The sequence below is a fragment of the Orycteropus afer genome, unplaced genomic scaffold, assembly GCF_000298275.1.
Source record: "Orycteropus afer afer isolate SDZICR_OR568_19922 unplaced genomic scaffold, OryAfe1.0 scaffold00162, whole genome shotgun sequence".
Taxonomy (NCBI): Eukaryota; Metazoa; Chordata; class Mammalia; order Tubulidentata; family Orycteropodidae; genus Orycteropus; species Orycteropus afer.
In genome coordinates, this window is record NW_006921749.1 from 2,477,923 (window position 1) to 2,496,017 (window position 18,095).

Genomic DNA, 18,095 nt, shown 5'->3' on the forward strand with positions numbered 1-18,095 from the left:
ATCTTCCTTCCGAGGAGTGGCTGGTGGGTTTGAACCGGCAGCCTTCTGGTTAGCAGTCAAGTGCCTTAGCCATTATGCTACCAGAGCACTAGAGAATGAAAACAACATTGTTGTTGTTATGTGCTGTTGAGTTGGACTTGACTCATAGCGACCCTTCCTTCGGTTTACAAGGTGGTATCACTACGGAAGTAGATTGCCCTTCTGAGTTTTTCTGGAAATCCAAGAAACCAAGTGGGTTTGAACTGCCAGCTTTCTGGTTAGTAGTTGAGTGCCTTAGGCACTATGCTACCAGAGCTCCTGAAAACAACATGGTACACATTTTTCCTCCCTATGTTCCAGAGTGGTAGTCTTTTCAGTGCCTTGAACATAGCAAGTATTCAAGTCAACTAAGCAAGGCAGGCAGGCATAAATTCAATTGTTTCATTCTACCAATATTTGTCAAGTGTCGAATCAATTCTAGGTACTTGGTAGATAGTGGGTATACCAAATCAAAAAAAGTGGTGCCCAAAACAGACATAGTCCCTATCTTAATGAAGTTATGGCCTCAAACTCACTGCCCTTGAGCCAGATCCAACTCATAGCGAACCCTTCTTGGGTTTTCGAGGCAGTATTACTACGGAAGTAGAGTGCCCAACCTTCCTTCCAAGGAGTGGCTGGTGGGTTTGAACTGCCAGCCTTCTGGTTAGCAGTCAAGTGCCTTAGGCACTTCACCACCAGAGCTCCTAAGTTATGGCTTAGTGAAGCCAAATTAAGATAATGTAAAGAGTGAGATAATTGCTGACCTTTGGATTCAGATTAAAAAAAAAAAAAAAAAACTAAACTCACTGCCATCGAGGTGATTCCGACTCAAATCCCCTTTGGGTTTCTGAGGCAGTAAATCTTTATCAAAGTAGATTGCTCAGTCTTCCTTCCACAGAGTGGTTGGTGGGTTTGAACCACCAACCTTCCGGTTAGTAGTCAAATGCCTTAGGCACTATGCCACTTTTGGATTCAGATAGTGGAAGCAAATATTCTGTTTGCAGAACAATACAGAACAATTATGAACAAAAGGTAAAGAATTAGTAGGGCATAAGGATTCCTTACTATTCTAAGTTTTTCTAGAAATCCAAGAATTTTCTGAACTGTAGTTCTTAACTATATTAAGAAATTAGTTAGCTGGTACACCATCCAATCTGCAGCCCATACAACTATGAGACCAAAAGAACTAGATGGTGCCCGGCTACCAATGTCAACCACTTGGAAGGGGATCTATGTAAGAGATCCTGGATAGAGAGGGAGAGCAATGTGGATAAAACTCAAAATCATTTGGAGAAAAAAAAAGGGGGGGCAGGTTTACTGGTCCAATAGAACCTGTGGAACCGCTGAGACCATGGCCCCTAGCTGCCTGTCAGGTCTGGAATTGAACCCACACCTGTGGCTTCCAGCCAAGCAAAAGACAGGCATATGAGTTGAACATTTACCTGAGGTAGATACACTCCTTGGAGAGAACAATCATGGGAGAAAGAAGGGCTGTTTATGCACAGGGAGAAAGCTCACGGGGCAGAAAGGCATGGAGGGATGGACACAGGGAAGAGGTAATTATCAGGAGGAAATGGGAGGGGAGCTGTTGCATTGTGGCAAATTGTGGTCAATGTCATGATACAAAGTGTATGTGAACTGCTATATGGAAAGTGAATTTGCTCTGTAAACTTTCACCCCAATCATAATAAAAAAAAAAAAAAAGAAAGAAATTAGTTAGCAGGTTTTAGGTTTTTTGGTAGTTCTCAAGGGGTAGTCCTGGGACCACCAGCAGCAAAAGCAAAGTATCATCTGGGAAGTTACTAAACAAAAAACAAACTCACTGCCATCAAGTCAGAACCGACTCATAGTGACCCCTCCTTGGGTTTCCGAGTCAGTATCACTACAGAGGTAGATTGTCTCAGACCCCACTCCAGATCTACCGAATCAGAGTATCTGGGTGTGGAGACCTGTAATCTGTTCTAACAATTCCCCCAGGTGATTCTGATGTGCTATACAATTTGAGAACCTAAAAGGAGCCCCGGTAGTGCAGTGGTTAAGTGCCTGGCTGCTTACTGTTAAACCAAAGGTCGGCAGTTTGAACTTGGCAGCCACTCTGTGGAAGAAAGATGTGGCAGTCTGCTTCTGTAAAGATTTATAGCTTTGGAAACTCTATGTATGGGACAGTTTGGCTCTGTCCAATAGGGTCATAATGAGTTGGAATTGACTTGATAGCAGTGTGTTTTTTTGGGTGGGCCTTAACCTAAAGGAAGTCTTCTATGAACTCTCCTATGTCTCTGAAGCTAACCAGCAACTCAGAAATTCTATATTTAAATTATGCTAATTAAACATTTCTTTGGAGAAATAATTAAATATAAATGTTTTTAAGAAACAATGTTAAAATCATTGAAAAATTTATTTGCTTTACCTTAAATTCAACCTCTAAGCATTTTTTTAAAAAAAGAACAAATTCTCATAATTATGAAAAATTCATATAATCATTAGGTAAACAACTTTACCTAATGAATTTATTCCCTGATCCCAATTTAATGCCATTATTTGATTAGTGAAGTTCAAATATCTGTGTAACACATGTTCAAACATACCCTTTGGAAAACTAAAGACTAAACTTGCTTGTTCTCTCTGTTGCCCTCTGCTGATCTGTAAGACAAATTTCATCTAGTCAAAAGCACTGTGCAATAGTCCTAAGGCAGGTAACATTTAATTAAATAATTTAGTCCATCTGAATAGGCGATCTGCTCAGCTCTAAGCAGCAAGATACTGGGCTGACCTCTAAAAAGTTAACTCTGGATAATCATTAATTTGGAACTGACCTGCAACACCTACTTGATGTGTGGCATATCTTGGTAATCTGTTGGGCCCTTCTCCCAGCCACAGCGTAAGTGTTGATGAATCAGATTCTGCGTGGTGAAAGGAGAAGCCCAAGGAGGCAGCAGGAGCAATAAATCGGCTTTGGAGGATGGGAATGTGCAGCCATACGGCTATTCTCCCTTCTGATCGCCATTGCTGGATTGCAGCTAAAATGTGGAAGGAGACAACAATTTATAAATGTTTTCCAGTGAGAGAAGTGAAATAAATGAAAACTTATCTCAGGGTCCAGAAAGCCATCTGTAACCATCCCCTTCCCTAACTATCTGGGTTGGCTATCTGGGGAGGGATTCCAAACTGTCCTGTCTCTATCACCAGCACTGAAACTGTGCCTTATGCTGTTTATCATCTTGTTTATGTGATTATCCCACCCGACTAAATTCCATGGGAATGGAATCAGTATAGTGCTGATCTGTATATCACCTAACATGTTGCCTGACATATAATATCTACACAATAGTTGTAGAATGGACAAACAGACTGTTTTAAACAAAATATATTTCTATTTTAAGACCATTCCTTTTAACAGCCTTCGTTTTAATCTTTACAAGCAACTATTACAGCCTTCTATTTACTTTCTTTAAGAATTCTACCATATTTTTTTATAAGTTTCAAGATGGCTTAAAAATATAATTTTTAAAATTAATGCATGTTCTAGAAAAGGTGAAAATAAAGAAAAGTATAATGAAATCAAAACTTTACATTTTAATAGCACATAAAGATAATGAGATATAATATTTTAATTTTGTCATGAATGTAATTTTGGTGTTGACATTATACCATATATAGTTTGCATCTTATGCTTTTCACTATATATTATAAATGTTTTACTTTGCCACTAAAATTGTTTTCAAACATAACATTTTAATGACTTTATAATTTTCCTCATATAGGTATGTTATGAGCTACTTATCCAATCTCCTACTCTTGGACATTCGGGCTGTTTCTAATTTTATTATAAATAATACCTTGGTGAATGTAAAGATAGGTTTTCTGACTTTGATTTCTTCAAATGCTCTTGCTTTACTTGAGATTGAGACAGGGAAAGATGCTAATATTTATTTAGTCTTACTCAGCTCTGGTAGTGTAGTGTCTAAGGCATTTGACTGCTAACCAGAAGGCTGGTGGTTCAAACCCACCAGCCACTCCTTGGAAGGAAGACTGGGCAATCTACTTCTATAGAGATACAGCCTCAGGAACCCAAGGAGGGGTTGCTTTGAGTTGAATTGATTCCATGGCAGTGAGTTTGGTTTTTTTGGTACTCAGTTCCAGACCCTTTACATACATTATATTATTTCACTAAATTTTACAAGTGTGAAAGATCTATGTCTCTAATTTATGAGTGAAGAAATGAACCCTACCAAATTTTAGAGTTTTTTTTTTCAAGTTTCAGATTACTTTCTCTACCCGTCATCTTGCTTAATCATTATAACAATTCTCTGTGTGTGTGTGTGTGTGTGTGAGTGCAGAGAAGGAGGAGGCTTTACTATTTAGCTCTTAAGTTCCTTTCCCTCTCTCCTTAGCTCTGCAGTAAACTCCTCTCCATCAAGGACCATGCTCTATACATATTTTCATCAGTGTGTCTAACACAGAGGACCCTTTAATAAAGACTTCTTGATTCGATTTAACATGCAATGGGGCAATGGAATCAAATAAAATAGTAATTGGTAGAGTGATCGATCCTTCTTCTTCTTTCACTGATGATATACTCTTTCCTTTCTTTAATGAGTTATAATTACATGAAGAAAGCAAAAGGTCATTAAAAAGACAGGAAAGAAAGAGAAGTCCAAAACAGATTCAGAAGAGACTGTGAAACTTGCTTTTGAATGAATAGTAGCTAAAGCAAACAGAAGGAATGATGAAGTAAAAGAGTTGAACAAAAAATCTCAAAGGGTACCTCAAGAAGACAAAGTAAAATAGTACAGTAATGAAATGTACAAAGACCTGGAGTTAGAAAATCCAAAGGGAAGCACATGCCCAGCATTTTTCAAGCTGAAAGAACTGAAAAAAAAAAAAAAAAAAAATTCAAGCCTGGAGTTACAATAGCGAAGGATTCTATGGATGAAATATTGAATGGCTCAGGAAGCATCAAAAGATGGAAGGAATACACAGAACCACTGTACCAAAAGGAATTGTTTGATGTTCAGCCCTTTCAGGAGATAGCATATAATCAAGAACCAATGGCATATAATCAAGATATAATCAAGCATATAATCAAGAACCAATACTGAAGGAAGAAGTCCAAACTTCCTTGAAGGTACTGGAAAAATAAGGGTCCAGAAATTGACAGAATACCAATTGAGATGTTTCAACAAACAGATGTAATGCTGAAAGTGATCACTCATCTATGCCAAGAAATCTGGAAAACTGCTCCCTGGATAACTGACTGGAAGAGAGCTACATCTGTGCCCATTTCAAAGAAAGATGATCCAACAGAATGTGGAAATTATCAAACAATAACATTAATACCACTCACAAATATAAGATTTTACTGAAAATAATTAAAAAATGCTTGCAGCAGCACAGATAGGGAACCACCAGAAATTCAAGCTATATTCAGAAGCGGACATGAAAACAAGCGGTATTATTGCTGATGTCAGATGGATCTTCGCTCACAGCAGAGGATACTAGAAAGAAAACCTGTGTTTTGACTATGCAAAGGCATTCAATTGTGTTGATCAGAACACATTATGGATAACATTGTGAAGAATGGGAATTCCAGAACACCTGATTGTGTTCATAATGAATCTGTACATAAACTAAGAGGCAGCCATTTAAAAATAACAAGGGGATACAGCTTGTATTGGGACTGGGAAGAGTGTATATCAGGACTGTATCCTTTCACCATACTACTATTCAATGTGTAATGGTGAGGAAATTATCTGAGAAACTGGACAGTATGAAGAACACAGCAAAAAGATTGAAGGAAGACTCATTCACAACCTGTAATATGCAGATGACACAACCTTGCTTGCTGTAAGTGAAGAGGACTTGAAGTACTTACTGATGAAAATAAAAAAACTGCAGCCTTCAGTATGGATTATACCTCAACACAAAGAAAACAAAATCATCACAACTAGACCAATAAGCAGCATCATGATATATGGAGAAAAGACCGAGGTTGTCAGGGATTTCATTTTATTTGGATCCACAATCAACACCCATAGAAGCAGGAGTCAAGAAAACAAATAACTTATTGAATCCGGCAAATTTGCTGTGAAAGACCTCTTTGAAGTGTTAAAAAGCAAAGATGTCACAATGAGGACTAAGGTGAGCCTGATCTAAGCCATGCTTTTTACAATTGCTCCAAATGCATTTGAAAGCTGGAAATGAATAAGGAAGACCAAAGAACTGATGGATTTGACTTATGGTGTTGGCAAAGAACAGTGAATATACCATGGACACCAGAAGAAGGAACAAATCTGTTTTGGAAGAAGTACAGCCAGAATTCTCCTTAGAAGGGAGGATGACAAGACTTTGTTATGTTATCAGGACGTGTTATCAAGAAGGAGCAGTTTCTGGAGGTGGACATCGTGGTCTGTCATACAGAAAAGGTCAGTGAGAAAGAGGAAGACCCTGAATGAGATGGATTGACACAGTGGCTGCAACAATGTGAGAAGTAGACTGCCATATTTTTCTCCCAAGAAGCAGCTGGTAGGTTCAAAGCAACCTTTCTGCTAGCACCAATTGTTTTAACCACTGCACCACCAGGGCTTCTTCCATAAATATTATAGCCTTGGAAACCCTATAGAGAAGTTCTGTTCTGTCTTATAAGGTTGTTATGAGTTGGTATTTATTCAATGGTAATTTTTTTTTTTTTTTTTTTTGGTAAACTACGTCTGTACCCCTAGGTGGTACAAACAGTTAAGGTGCTCTGCTATTAACCCAAAGGGGGTAGGTCTGAGAGGCTGTAAAATGTTTTGGATGATAAGTCAGGGGATCTACTTCTGAAAAATTAGCAATCGATAACCCTATGGAAATAGTCATACTCTGACACACATAAGATCACCATGAGTGGGAATTACTGGTTTTTCGTTTTTACTATGTTCAACTCATTACAGGTCTCTATACATCAGAATCAAGTTGATGGCAATAAGTTTTCATACAGTTTGTTGGAATTTATCACATATCACCCAATGATAAATCTTCTGTCATCATTTTTTTCTAATATTTTAGGCATTTGCAAGCTCCCAGGTCAGCATAATATTATGCACAAAGGCTCATTTTGTATTTATTAGACTGGCTTGCCTAAAGTCACATAGTGGCATAGTGGGAGAATCAGTGGGAGAATTAGTGCACAACTGATGCAGACAAATGATATGCTAAGGTGAACAGAATGTTACCTGTTCATCCATCAGCATCTCAATTTTATGACAATAAATGTGAAAATAGGAACACTAAAAGAATAGTGGATCCCTGTGTAAATATCCATGAAAAACTATTGCTAAACGACTGGTACCATGTGATTCTCAGCCTATACAACTAAGAGACCAGAAGAACTAGGTGGTGCCTGGCTACCACTGTCAACCACTAGGAGGGGGATCTATGTAGGCGATCCTGGATAGAAAACGAGGTGGAACAAAACTCAAAATCATAAAAAAAAAAAAAAAAAAAGGGACCAGGTTTGTTGGTCTGATATAACCTGGTGGAACCCCTGAGACTATGGCCCCTAGCTGCCCTTCAGGTCTGGAATTGAACCCACTCCTGTGACTTCCAGCTAAACAAAAGACAGGCATATGAGCTGAACATTTACATTAGGGTAGATACAGTCCTTGGAGATCAATTGTGGGAGAATAGAAGGGCTGTATATGCACAGGGAGACAGCATGGGGGGCTGGAGTAGATGGGAGGGAAAGACAAAGGGAAGAGGTAACTGTGCGGAGGAAGTGGGAGGGGAGCTGTTGCACTGTGGGAAATTGCAGTCAATGTCATGAGACAAAGTGTATGTGAGCTGCTATATGGAAAATGCATTTGCTCTGTAAACTTTCACCCAAATCACAATAAAAATTAAAAAAAAAACCTATTTCTAAAATATTGCACAAAATCAATACAAGTTACTTGAAAGAAAATATTTGGACTTCTATTACATTTTCTCTGAGATTATTTTAGTTTCTCTTTACAGGCATCCCATTCAGTCACATTTTATTTACCTCAATAATAGAACAATAACTCTAATTGACAGTACAGAGTGTGATTAATAACAGATTGTAGAGTCAGGGAAGTTACTTAGCCTCTCTATGCCTCAGTTTTATCATCTATAAAACGGGATTAATAATACCAGCTACCTCAGTAGGTTATTATTAGGATTAACTGAATCACTATTTGTAAATACTTAAAACATAACTGGCTATAGAACTTGTTTCATTAAAATATATAAAAAGTATATGGCATCTCAGAATTTATGATATCTTTTATGTAATTTATCTTTGATAATCACATCCATCCAGTAATTAGGTCTGGCTTTATTCACATTTGTTGTTGTTGTTATGTGCCGTCGAGTCAGCCCCGACTCATAGTGACCCCTCCTTGGGTTTCCAAGGCAGTATCACTATGGAAGTAGGATTGCCCAACCTTCCTTCCGAGGAGTGGCTGGCGGGTTTGAACCGCCAGCCTTCTGGTTAGCAGTCAAGTGCTTTTAGCTACTATGCTACCAGAAACCTAAAAGGTAAATATTTTTGATGGTGACTTGCTTAATGCCTGGCTAAGTACACAGCAGAATTTGAGAGCTGAGCTCCTGATGTGTGAGTCCAAATCCAAGTTTCTACTTTGCCATGCTGACTGGGGCAGTACTTTGGTCACTGACAAGTATCAGTGTAAATAACAAAAACTGTGTGTACTCACACATATCAGAGATTAAACACTGATTTGATTCTCCTACCAGTGATAATAGGAGCTCTGGTGGCATAGTACCCAAGGCATTTGACTGCTATCCAGAAGCCTGCCAGTTCAAACCCACCAGCCACTCCTCGGAAGGAAGATTGGGCAAGCTACTTCTGTAGAGATATTGCCTCGGAAACCCAAGGAAGGGTGGCTAAGAGTCAAATTGACTCAATGGCAGTGAGTATATAGTATACCAGTGATAATGTCTAGCTGGCAGCCTGGGTGGTGCAAACAGTTAAGTACTTCACTAGTAGTTAAAAGGTTAGTGGTTCAAACCTACCCAGAGGTGCCTTGGAAGACAGGCCAGGTAAACCACTTCTGGAAAGCCCCTTTTGGAGACTTTGCACACATAGGGTTGCCACAGAGTTTGAATTGACTCAGTGGCAACTAAACAGTGGGCTTGTCAGCAATTATTCACACACACACACACACACAAAGGTGGAAAGGTAAGTTGTTTGGGGATGAGGATTACTTAGGACTGAAATAACTTGCTGAATTGTATTTCTATATATACTCACTTGGGATCTTGCTAAAAAAGATAAAGATTAATTGAAGTTTTCAGTTTAACATGATTTTTCTGTGGCTAAATTTAAATGCTGCATTTTCAGTTTGATTATAAGACGTTTGAATTCAATATGAAAAACAGGCTGCCCCAATAAAACAATGGCTTCTCCCAAAGTGAAGCTCTATCCAAGCTTTCTTCCTTATCACCGAGCTGAAGGTTCAAAGCAAGTGGAGAACTTTGGTACTGAAGACGGAAACCATCCACCCTTCTTGCTTAATCATAAAAGACATGCTGCTTTGCAAGTAGAACCAAACTCCAAGTCTTAACCTTACAAATAACTTATGTATACTTCTACTAAGAACCTTTCTTGTCTAGTCATTTGTCCACCGCTTGAATTGGGATGTGAAATAATTTTGTTTTTGTAAAAGTGCAAGGCAGAACAAATGATAACAATGACAAGGTAATTATATTAACAAATACTTAGCGTTAAATATGTCGCAGGCACCATGCTGAGGAAAAACAAAACACGACACTGCCCTTGAGTGGGATCCAACTCATAGCGAGTCCTCCTTGGGTTTCCGAGGCAGTATTACCACAGAAGTAGATGGACCAAACTTCCTCCCAAGGAGTGGCTGGTGAGTTTGAACCGCTAGCCTTCTGGTTAGCAGTCAGATGCCTTAGGCATTATGCCACCAAAGCTCTTGGGCACCATACTTCTTCTTATTATTATGTGCCGTAGAGTCGGTCCCGACTCATAGCGACCCCTCCTTGGGTTTCCGAGGCAGTATCACTACGGAAGTAGGATTGCCCAACCTTCCTTCCGAGGAGGTTAGCTGTCAAGTGCTTTAGCCACTATGCTACCAGAGCTAGGCACTTTATATTATTTAACTTAACCATTCGGAAGGAAGATGGGGCAATCTACTTCCGTAGTGATACCGCCTCGGAAACCCAAGGAGGGGTCGTTATGAGTCAGGTCCAACCCGAGCACACATCACAACAACAACAACTTAACCATTAGCCACGAGCTCCTATTACTCGATTTTATGGATGAGGAAATAGGACATGGTAGTTTACAGAACTTGCCTACAGTTACACGCTAGAAAGTGGACCGGAACCAGGGGTGCGGATCCCAAAGTCCAGGCTCTTCACTACTTAACCCAATCGCCTCGAGATCTCTCAGCAAAGGTCATAAGAAAAAACGGGTCACTCGCACTGCCTCCCTTTCCCCCTGGGCTCCGACAGGACCAGGGCAGACCAACTCGGGGGTAGGGGCCGCGGTTACTTCATCTGCAAAGCTCAGAACCTCCAAGGAGTCCTTAGCCCAAAGGGCACTTGCCTAGCAAGCCTCTTTGGAAGGTGGCGGCGTCAAGGCGGTCCAGCGAGCTTAGCCCTGCCAAGCTCACGGATACGCCCCCGAATCTGTCCAGCTCGCCCTGAAGCTCGACCACTCCGGCTGGGGGATCCCGCGCGCAGCTGCGCCCACCCGAGGTCCCGCGATGCCCTGCGGAGAATATCGGGTGGCGGGCCCTGGCCAGCGCTGCGCGCCAGCAGCCCCAACTCAGTAGCCGGGGCATCTCCGCGCCAGCAAACACGGTCCTTCTCGCTCGGTCCCCAAGTGTCCTCCTTGGCGAGGTTGCTACCGTACATCTTAGAAGAGTGCCATCTACTCCTCTCAGTTGAGCTGGGCGACCAAATTTGCACTGGTGGCATAGCCTAAGGCATTTGACTGCTAAAAAGAAGCCTGCCTGTTCCAACCCACCAGTCACTACTCGGAAGGAAGATTGGACAATCTACTTCCGTAGTGATTTCTTGTTGTTGCTATGTGCCGTTTAGTCGGACTGACTCACAGCGACCCCTCCTTGGGTTTCCGAGGCAGTATCACTACGGAAGTAGATTTGCCCCATCTTCCTTCCTCCGAGTGGCTGGTGGGTTTGAACCGCCAGCCTTCGGTTAGCAGTCAAGTGCCTTAGGCACTACGCTTTCAGAGCTCCCTGGAAACCCAAGGAGGGGTCGCTGTGAGTCTGTGCGACTTCACCGCAGTGAGAGTTGAGCCCTTTTAGCAATTAGCCTGGGAAGGGCGGGGAGAGGCTTTCCATTCATACAAATATAATTTTCCTCCCTTGCTAGTTTAATTCAACCGACGTTTGTTTAGGGATGAAGGCAGTGGGCAGAGATACGAAAAAGTTCCTTTTTTTTTTTTTCCAGGAATTTACAATCTAAATGGTGATTTTGTCCACTTCATCAGTCTTCCTTTGCAGATGTCAGACCTTCTGTAACCTCTTCAAAGATCGCGGGTTTTGAAGATGCTCAGTTCTCGGTCTCCTAGTAGTACCGTGCTCCAATCGAGGGATTACGGCACAGGGAGGAGCCACGCTTACTTCTGCCCCGGAAGTTTTTCCTCTTAGAGATGCGCGCACATTGAGCCGGCTTTGCCGTTCCTTTGCCCCGCTGCCTTTTGACTATGTCTTCTAAGAAAAACCGAAAGCGGCAGAACCAATGCGCGGAGAACGGTTTGCCCTCTTTCTCTGCGGCTTCTTCTCCTGCGGGGGCCACGGCTCCTTCTTCTGGGCCAGGCTTCACGACGGCGGCCGGAACTCTGGCGGTGACAAACTTCATAGAAAAGGGTAAAGGTTTCTGAGAGGGAGAACCGAGGCCGAGGGGGCACAATTCGTAAAGCGGGAGGCCCAGCGATGCTGCCCAGAAACGCAGAGGGTTTTGAAAATTGGGCAAGATAGGAGCTCGGAAGGAAGGTTGGGCAATCCTACTTCCGTAGTGATACTGCCTCGGAAACCCAAGGAGGGGTCGCTATGAGTCGGGGGTCGACTCGACGGCACATAACAACAACGACAACAAGGTGTGAGAGCAGCAAAGGGAAGTATGTAAGACGCCTGCGGTCGCACCTACCTTGTAGAAATTAGGCAGAAATGGTTGATTTTTGTCTAAGTCAAGTCCTTTCTTTTGTAAGGGTTTTGAGTCTCTGAGTTGCACTTTAAAGGACCTTGCCTTATCATAATTAACGGTGCATAATTGTTCATAACTTGAACCCAAATCTAGCGAGTGTATGTTGTGTATACTAAAAAAACTAAATATCCAGTAAAGATGTGGATATATACCGCCTAAGAGCCTCACCGTGTCTTTAAGAATGAAGGTGACTTTTTCTTTCATTATTACACAGAATCTGGTATTTAATGACTATTACTTTCAAGAGAGATCTGGTGCATAGTGGTTAAGCGCTAGGCTGTTAACCAGAAGCTCGGTGGTTGGAGCCCACCTGCCCCTCCTAGGGAGGAAGATGAGGCAGTCTGCTTCCATAAAGATTTACAGCTTTGGAAACCCTAATGGGGGCAGATTACCTCTCCTGTAGGGTAACTGTGAGTCAGAATCCAGTCGATGGCAATGAGTTTGGTTTGGTTTTGATTGCATACTAATAGGTTAAGTCCTGGCATTTACTTTTGTAAGATTACAGTTATTGGAAACCTGTGAAGTGCAGCTGTACTCTGTGGGGTCTCCATGAGTCAGAATCCACTCCATGGCAAGAGGTTAGGTTGTTTTAGAAGGTCAGATACTTCATGTACATACCTCACTTTATCTTTACAGAAGTCCTGGGGAATGACTACTGAATTATTATACCTATTTAACAAAGGAAGAATAGTTAATGTGATTTGCCTCAGGTTACACAGATACTAAGTGTACTAAGGCGATACTTGAGTCCAAGATGCATTTGACTCCAAAGCCAATCTCCTACATCATACTTCTCTTGACTTGGAGTAACTAACTCATCTGAAAAGTCATTTCATCTGTAAAGCTTTTAGCAGACTTGATGTGCAGTAGCTTTGAAAAATAAGCCAGACTAAAATTCAGAGTGACAATATTTTTCGTCTAATGTAGACACTAAAACGGTCTTAGAATTAGCATAGTATTTTCATTCTCCTTTAGATCACAGGACATCTTGTTCTGTCCTTCATATTCAACCTCTCTTTCTCAACTGGATCCTTCCCATCAGCATTTAAACAGGCTCATTTCTCTTGCTTAATTCAAGCTAAACGTCTACACTTTTTTTATTATCACCATTCAATCTCTCTTCATCCTTTATTATAAGACTTCTTGAATGGAGCTGTCTCTGCCTCATCTCTCATTCATTAGCCTATTACTGATTGGTTCGACATCATCATTATGTGGAAACTGCCCCTGCCTTGATCACCAATGACCTCCATGTGATAAATCCAGTGGACGCTTTTTTGTTACATACCTTACTTGACCTCTCAGCAGCTTTTTGTATTGTTGATCATTTCCTCTTTGAAACACTTTCTTTTTTGACTTATGCGTCTTGAAACTTTCCTCATATTCTCTATTCTTGTTGATAACTTCATCACGGTTTCCTTTGTGGTCTTACCCCTTCCACCTGTTCATTGAATGTTGAAGACCCTCAATTCTTAGTTGTAAACTCTCTTTTTCTCTGTATAAATATTTTTTTCTTGGCAAGTTAATATCTGGAGTTTCCCTTCGGTACTTTGATTATTTTTAGATTTATGTTTTTAATTCATTCTGCTTCTGATTCAGTTGTTTCTAGACCATTTTTTCTCAAACTCTTGTGATGAAGATTTTTAAATATCCATTATGTTGCCTATCAGCACTTTCAAAAAATACAGAAAAAATGAATGATTAGAAAAAATAAGTTAAAAAACCAAAATTTTTTATTAGATTCAATGGATGTAAAATTACTTTGTCAAATTGCAGTGAAAGTTTATAAATGTTTACTCTTACTTTCTGTACTTAACTCTTCATGAGCCAATAACATAATTTTTGAATCACTGATTGAATAATACTGTACTAGATCTCTTCTATTGACTGCTAACCAGAAGGCTGGCAGTTCAAACCCACCAGCCACTCCTTGGAAGGTTGGGCAATCTACTTCCGTAGTGATACTGCCTCGGAAACCCAAGGAGGGGTCACTATGAGTCGGGTCCCACTCCATGGCACATAACAACAACAACAACAACATATGTCTTCTCTTGGATCTCTCAAAAGCATATTAAGACTGACCTCATGCACTCTTTTTCACAAAACAAAACAAAACAAAACAAACTCTAGCCCTGTTCCATTTTTCCTTTTGCAAAATTCAGAATCCATGATACCACACTTTCTCACATCTCATATCTAGTCTACCATCAAGTTCTGTTCAGCATCTAAGTATCTTCCACATTTCTCTTCTCTGTGCCTGACTTTCACCTTAATCTCAGACACCATCTTCTCTCACGTAGACAGTAGTAGCCATTTAACTAGTTTCTCTACTTCCGTTTTTGGAAAAAACCAAACCCACTGCCATTGAGTCGATTGTGACTCAGCAACACATTTTACTCCCTTCTAATTCCTTTTCCGGTAGCATAGTGGCTAAGACACTTGCCTGCTAACCAGACAGCTGGCGGTTCAAACCCACCAGCCACTCCTCGGAAGGAAGGTTGGGCAATCCTACTTCCGTAGTGATACTGCCTCAGAAACCCAAGGAGAGGTCGCTATGAGTCAGGGCCGACTCAACGGCACATAACAACAACAACAATTCCTTTTCCATTCTGTAGCCAGAATGATCTTTTTAATGAAGATACCCTGTTTTAGTGAAAATTACCCTGTTTCTCACCCCTTACTTAACTCCTATTGATGTCAGAGTAAAGACTGGCCCAGCCCTGCCATTGATACTGTCAAAGCAGCTCCTGATTCTCTGTCCTCCCCCTCCCCCTTCTCAGATCCTGTGTCCCCAGGGTTGCCTCCACATCTCAGTTCTTATCACTGAAGGTAGAGTCATTTTGGCTCTGTACTACTAAAAACTGGCCCATCATGGGTACCCTCTGAAGGGTACAGTTCTATACTTTGTACCACATAGTCTCCATCACTGAATCCAGCCTATCTCCTGGAGTGGTCTGAACCTTCCTTATGTGTCCTGCCTTGTCTCCTACTCTTCTGCCGTGTATTTTCTCCAGCAGATGCACTGTACTCCTTGCTGCCCAATATCTAGACATGGCTGTTCTCTTTCCTGAGAATTATCTTTTTCTTCTCTGTATTTAGTTAATTCTTATTCTTTCTTTAGGTCTGTATTTAAATATTACTTCTTTAGAAGTGTTCCCTGTTTCTTCTAAATTAGGTCAGATCCCACATTATAGGTTCGTTTAGGACTTCTAATCATTCTTTCATAGCATTAACTTTGGTTTATAATTATACAATTATTTAATGATTGTTTGATAACTTTCTCATTCTACTAGATGATAAGGTCCCGAGGCCAAGGACTGTATTTTCTTTTGTTCACCTTTTATCTCCAGTCCCTAGCATACTGTATGCCATATAGTAGGCCTGTAATAAATATTTGCTGAATGAATAAGTGAAAGGTGAATGGTTAATTATTTGAAATTATCTTTACTATCTCTTTGGTTAATCTGGCACATAAAGTGCTCAGTAAATAAGAAGGTAGTTACTTGGGGAAGATGGCTGTCAAGATACTTTCTAAAGTACTAGGGGAATATGGACTTGGACTAAACCAAAACAAAACCAAATTTGTTAGAAATATGCCACGCCATCTTGCATGGTTCTTCCGGGTTCTTCTTCATTCCCTGCTGCCCCGCCCAAGGTCATAAGTCAGTTAAAGGAAGTAGAAACTGAGCTTCCTGCAAGGTGTGAATTTTAAAAGGCAACATAGCCTCTGATCGATTAAGACCTCTTCCTCCAGCTCTGATGTACAACCTCCTAACCCCAGGTCTATATAAGACCACCTTCTTCCTGCTCTTCCTCTTCCTCTTCTTCCTCTCTCTCTTCTTCTCTTCTTCTCTTCTTCCTCTTTCTTTCTTCTTCTTTTCTTCCTCTTCTCTTCTTCTTCCCCCTCTTCTTCTTCTGTCCTTCCTCAGTGCAGGTGCCCTTTCACCTCTTTAATAAAATCTCCTTTTGGGTACCCTGATGTGTGGCGTGGTCGTTGAGTGCCGACGGAGCTCTAACAAAATTCACTGTCGTGGAGTTGGTCCCGACTCATAGCGACCCCTCCTTGTGTTTCTGAGGTGGTATCTCTACAGAAGTAGATTGCCCAGTCTTCCTTCTGAGGCATGGCTGAAAGGGGTTCCGAGGGGTTTGAATTGCCAGCTTTCTGGTTAGCAGTCAAATGCTTTAGGAATGTGGACTAGTGAAGAGAATTGGGTAGAGGCCAGCTTGAGTAGATTTGGATATTAGTGGTGAATACAATGGACATGTATTAGGAAATGGGGCTTTTTGATAGGAATTGGTACATGATCTTCACTAGTGATAGGAATGAATTGAGACTATTTAAGGAAGTCTGTAAGGAGCCCTGGTGGCACAGTGGTTCCCTGCTTGGCTGATAAACTGAAAGGTTGGCAGTTGCTACCAGTGGCTCCATGAGAGAAAAGACCTGGTGATTTGCTTCTGTAAAGATTTCTGCCTAGGAAACCCTTTGTGGCAGTCCTACTCTGTCCTACAGGGTCACAGTGAGTTGGAATTGACTTGATGGCACATAACAACAGCAATAAGGAAGCCTGTAATGTGAAAATCTGGCGCAGGATGTATAGGCAAGATAGAATGAAGGAGAAGAAAATCTAGAGTCTTGTGAAGAACAGTGAGATAACTCTTAAAAGCAAAGGGTAATTCGTTAGGATTTAGAAAAGAAATGGTAGGAACTAAACATTACGTGACCATGAAACAGCAGGATGTTTTGCTGTTACTGATGAGTAAATTGTGTAAGAGATCTGTCTAGCCTCATACGTTATGTGGTATGCTCATTTTGTTTTATACTCAATACTGTTAATCTTAGCTCTGTGAGATGCTTTGTTTTTCTAGCTATATTCATCTCATGACAAAAAGGAAAATAAATATGTACCAGAAAGTTTTAGTAACAGAGAATATTATAACTCAAGACAACCTCATAGTTTTATTTTCAGTGATTTAATTACTTTCTAAGCAGAGGTATGTCTTTTTGATTATTAAGGAATACTAACGTAAGGTATAGCTGCTATGAGTATGATGTATGCTCTAATAAGTTCATAACAAAGTTTGTGGTAGCTTTAAGTTCCATAAATGTTTCAACTGCTATATTGGAAGCACCATTAGGCATTAGAGATCCAAAGATAAATATGACCCAGTTCTTTCAGTGGTATAATTTAGCAGTAAGTCAGACTATTGAATATGAATATTACGGTTATAAATGCTGGTTAACTGCTAGCAGTGGGTCTTGGGAGAGCCAGAGGAAGGATGCCTACCCAAATCTGGAACTTTAGGGTGGGTAGGGAGATGTGGAGATGTTACTTATTTTCAGAGGTGTTGCCAACTATACTAAGTCTAGACCCCTTCTTTAGAGCAAAATGTGAAATACAATAGTATTTCAGTAAGTGTAAGCACAGGGAAAAGACGTCTGTTACTATTCTATATTCTATGTTTTTTTTTTTTTAAGTTTTGATTTGGGTGAAAGTTTACAGGGCAAACTCATTTTCCATTAATCAGATCATACACATTTTGTTTCATGACATTGATTACAATCCCCACAATGTAATAGCTCTCTTCCGCTTCCTCCCTGTGGTTACCTTTTCTCTGTGCCCTTTCCTTTGCATTCCTGTAGCTTGAATTTTGTCCCTGCTCAAATGCTACCCTTCTGATCTCCCACGGTTGTTTGTTTTAAGGAGTGGACCTGCTTGTATAATTGTTCACTTCCTCTGCCTATCTATTGTTTGGCTGGAAGTTAAGCAACTCTGTCTACATATTCTTTTTTTTTTTTTTAATTAGGATTTGGGTGAAGATTTACAGAGTAAATTCACTTTTCATACAGCAGTTCACATATACTT

General features: G+C 40.7%; 2 protein-coding genes across 2 annotated transcripts in view; one reads left to right on the top strand and one right to left on the bottom strand.

Moving 5' to 3' along the window:
* The window catches only part of NUDT6 (nudix hydrolase 6), a 56,187-nt gene extending 45,343 nt beyond the window's left edge, over window positions 1-10,844 (bottom strand). The window contains exons 1-2 of the mRNA XM_007946458.2: window positions 10,607-10,844; window positions 2,832-3,035 (exon numbers count right to left, since the gene is read on the bottom strand). Coding sequence (XP_007944649.1) covers window positions 2,832-3,035; window positions 10,607-10,844 — 442 coding nt within the window. The remainder of the gene's footprint in view (window positions 1-2,831; window positions 3,036-10,606) is intronic.
* Window positions 10,845-11,731: 887 nt separating this feature from the next.
* SPATA5 (spermatogenesis associated 5) overlaps window positions 11,732-18,095 on the top strand; it is a 594,939-nt gene continuing 588,575 nt past the window's right edge. The window contains exon 1 of the mRNA XM_042781734.1: window positions 11,732-11,894. Within this exon, the coding sequence (XP_042637668.1) occupies window positions 11,732-11,894 (163 nt within the window). The remainder of the gene's footprint in view (window positions 11,895-18,095) is intronic.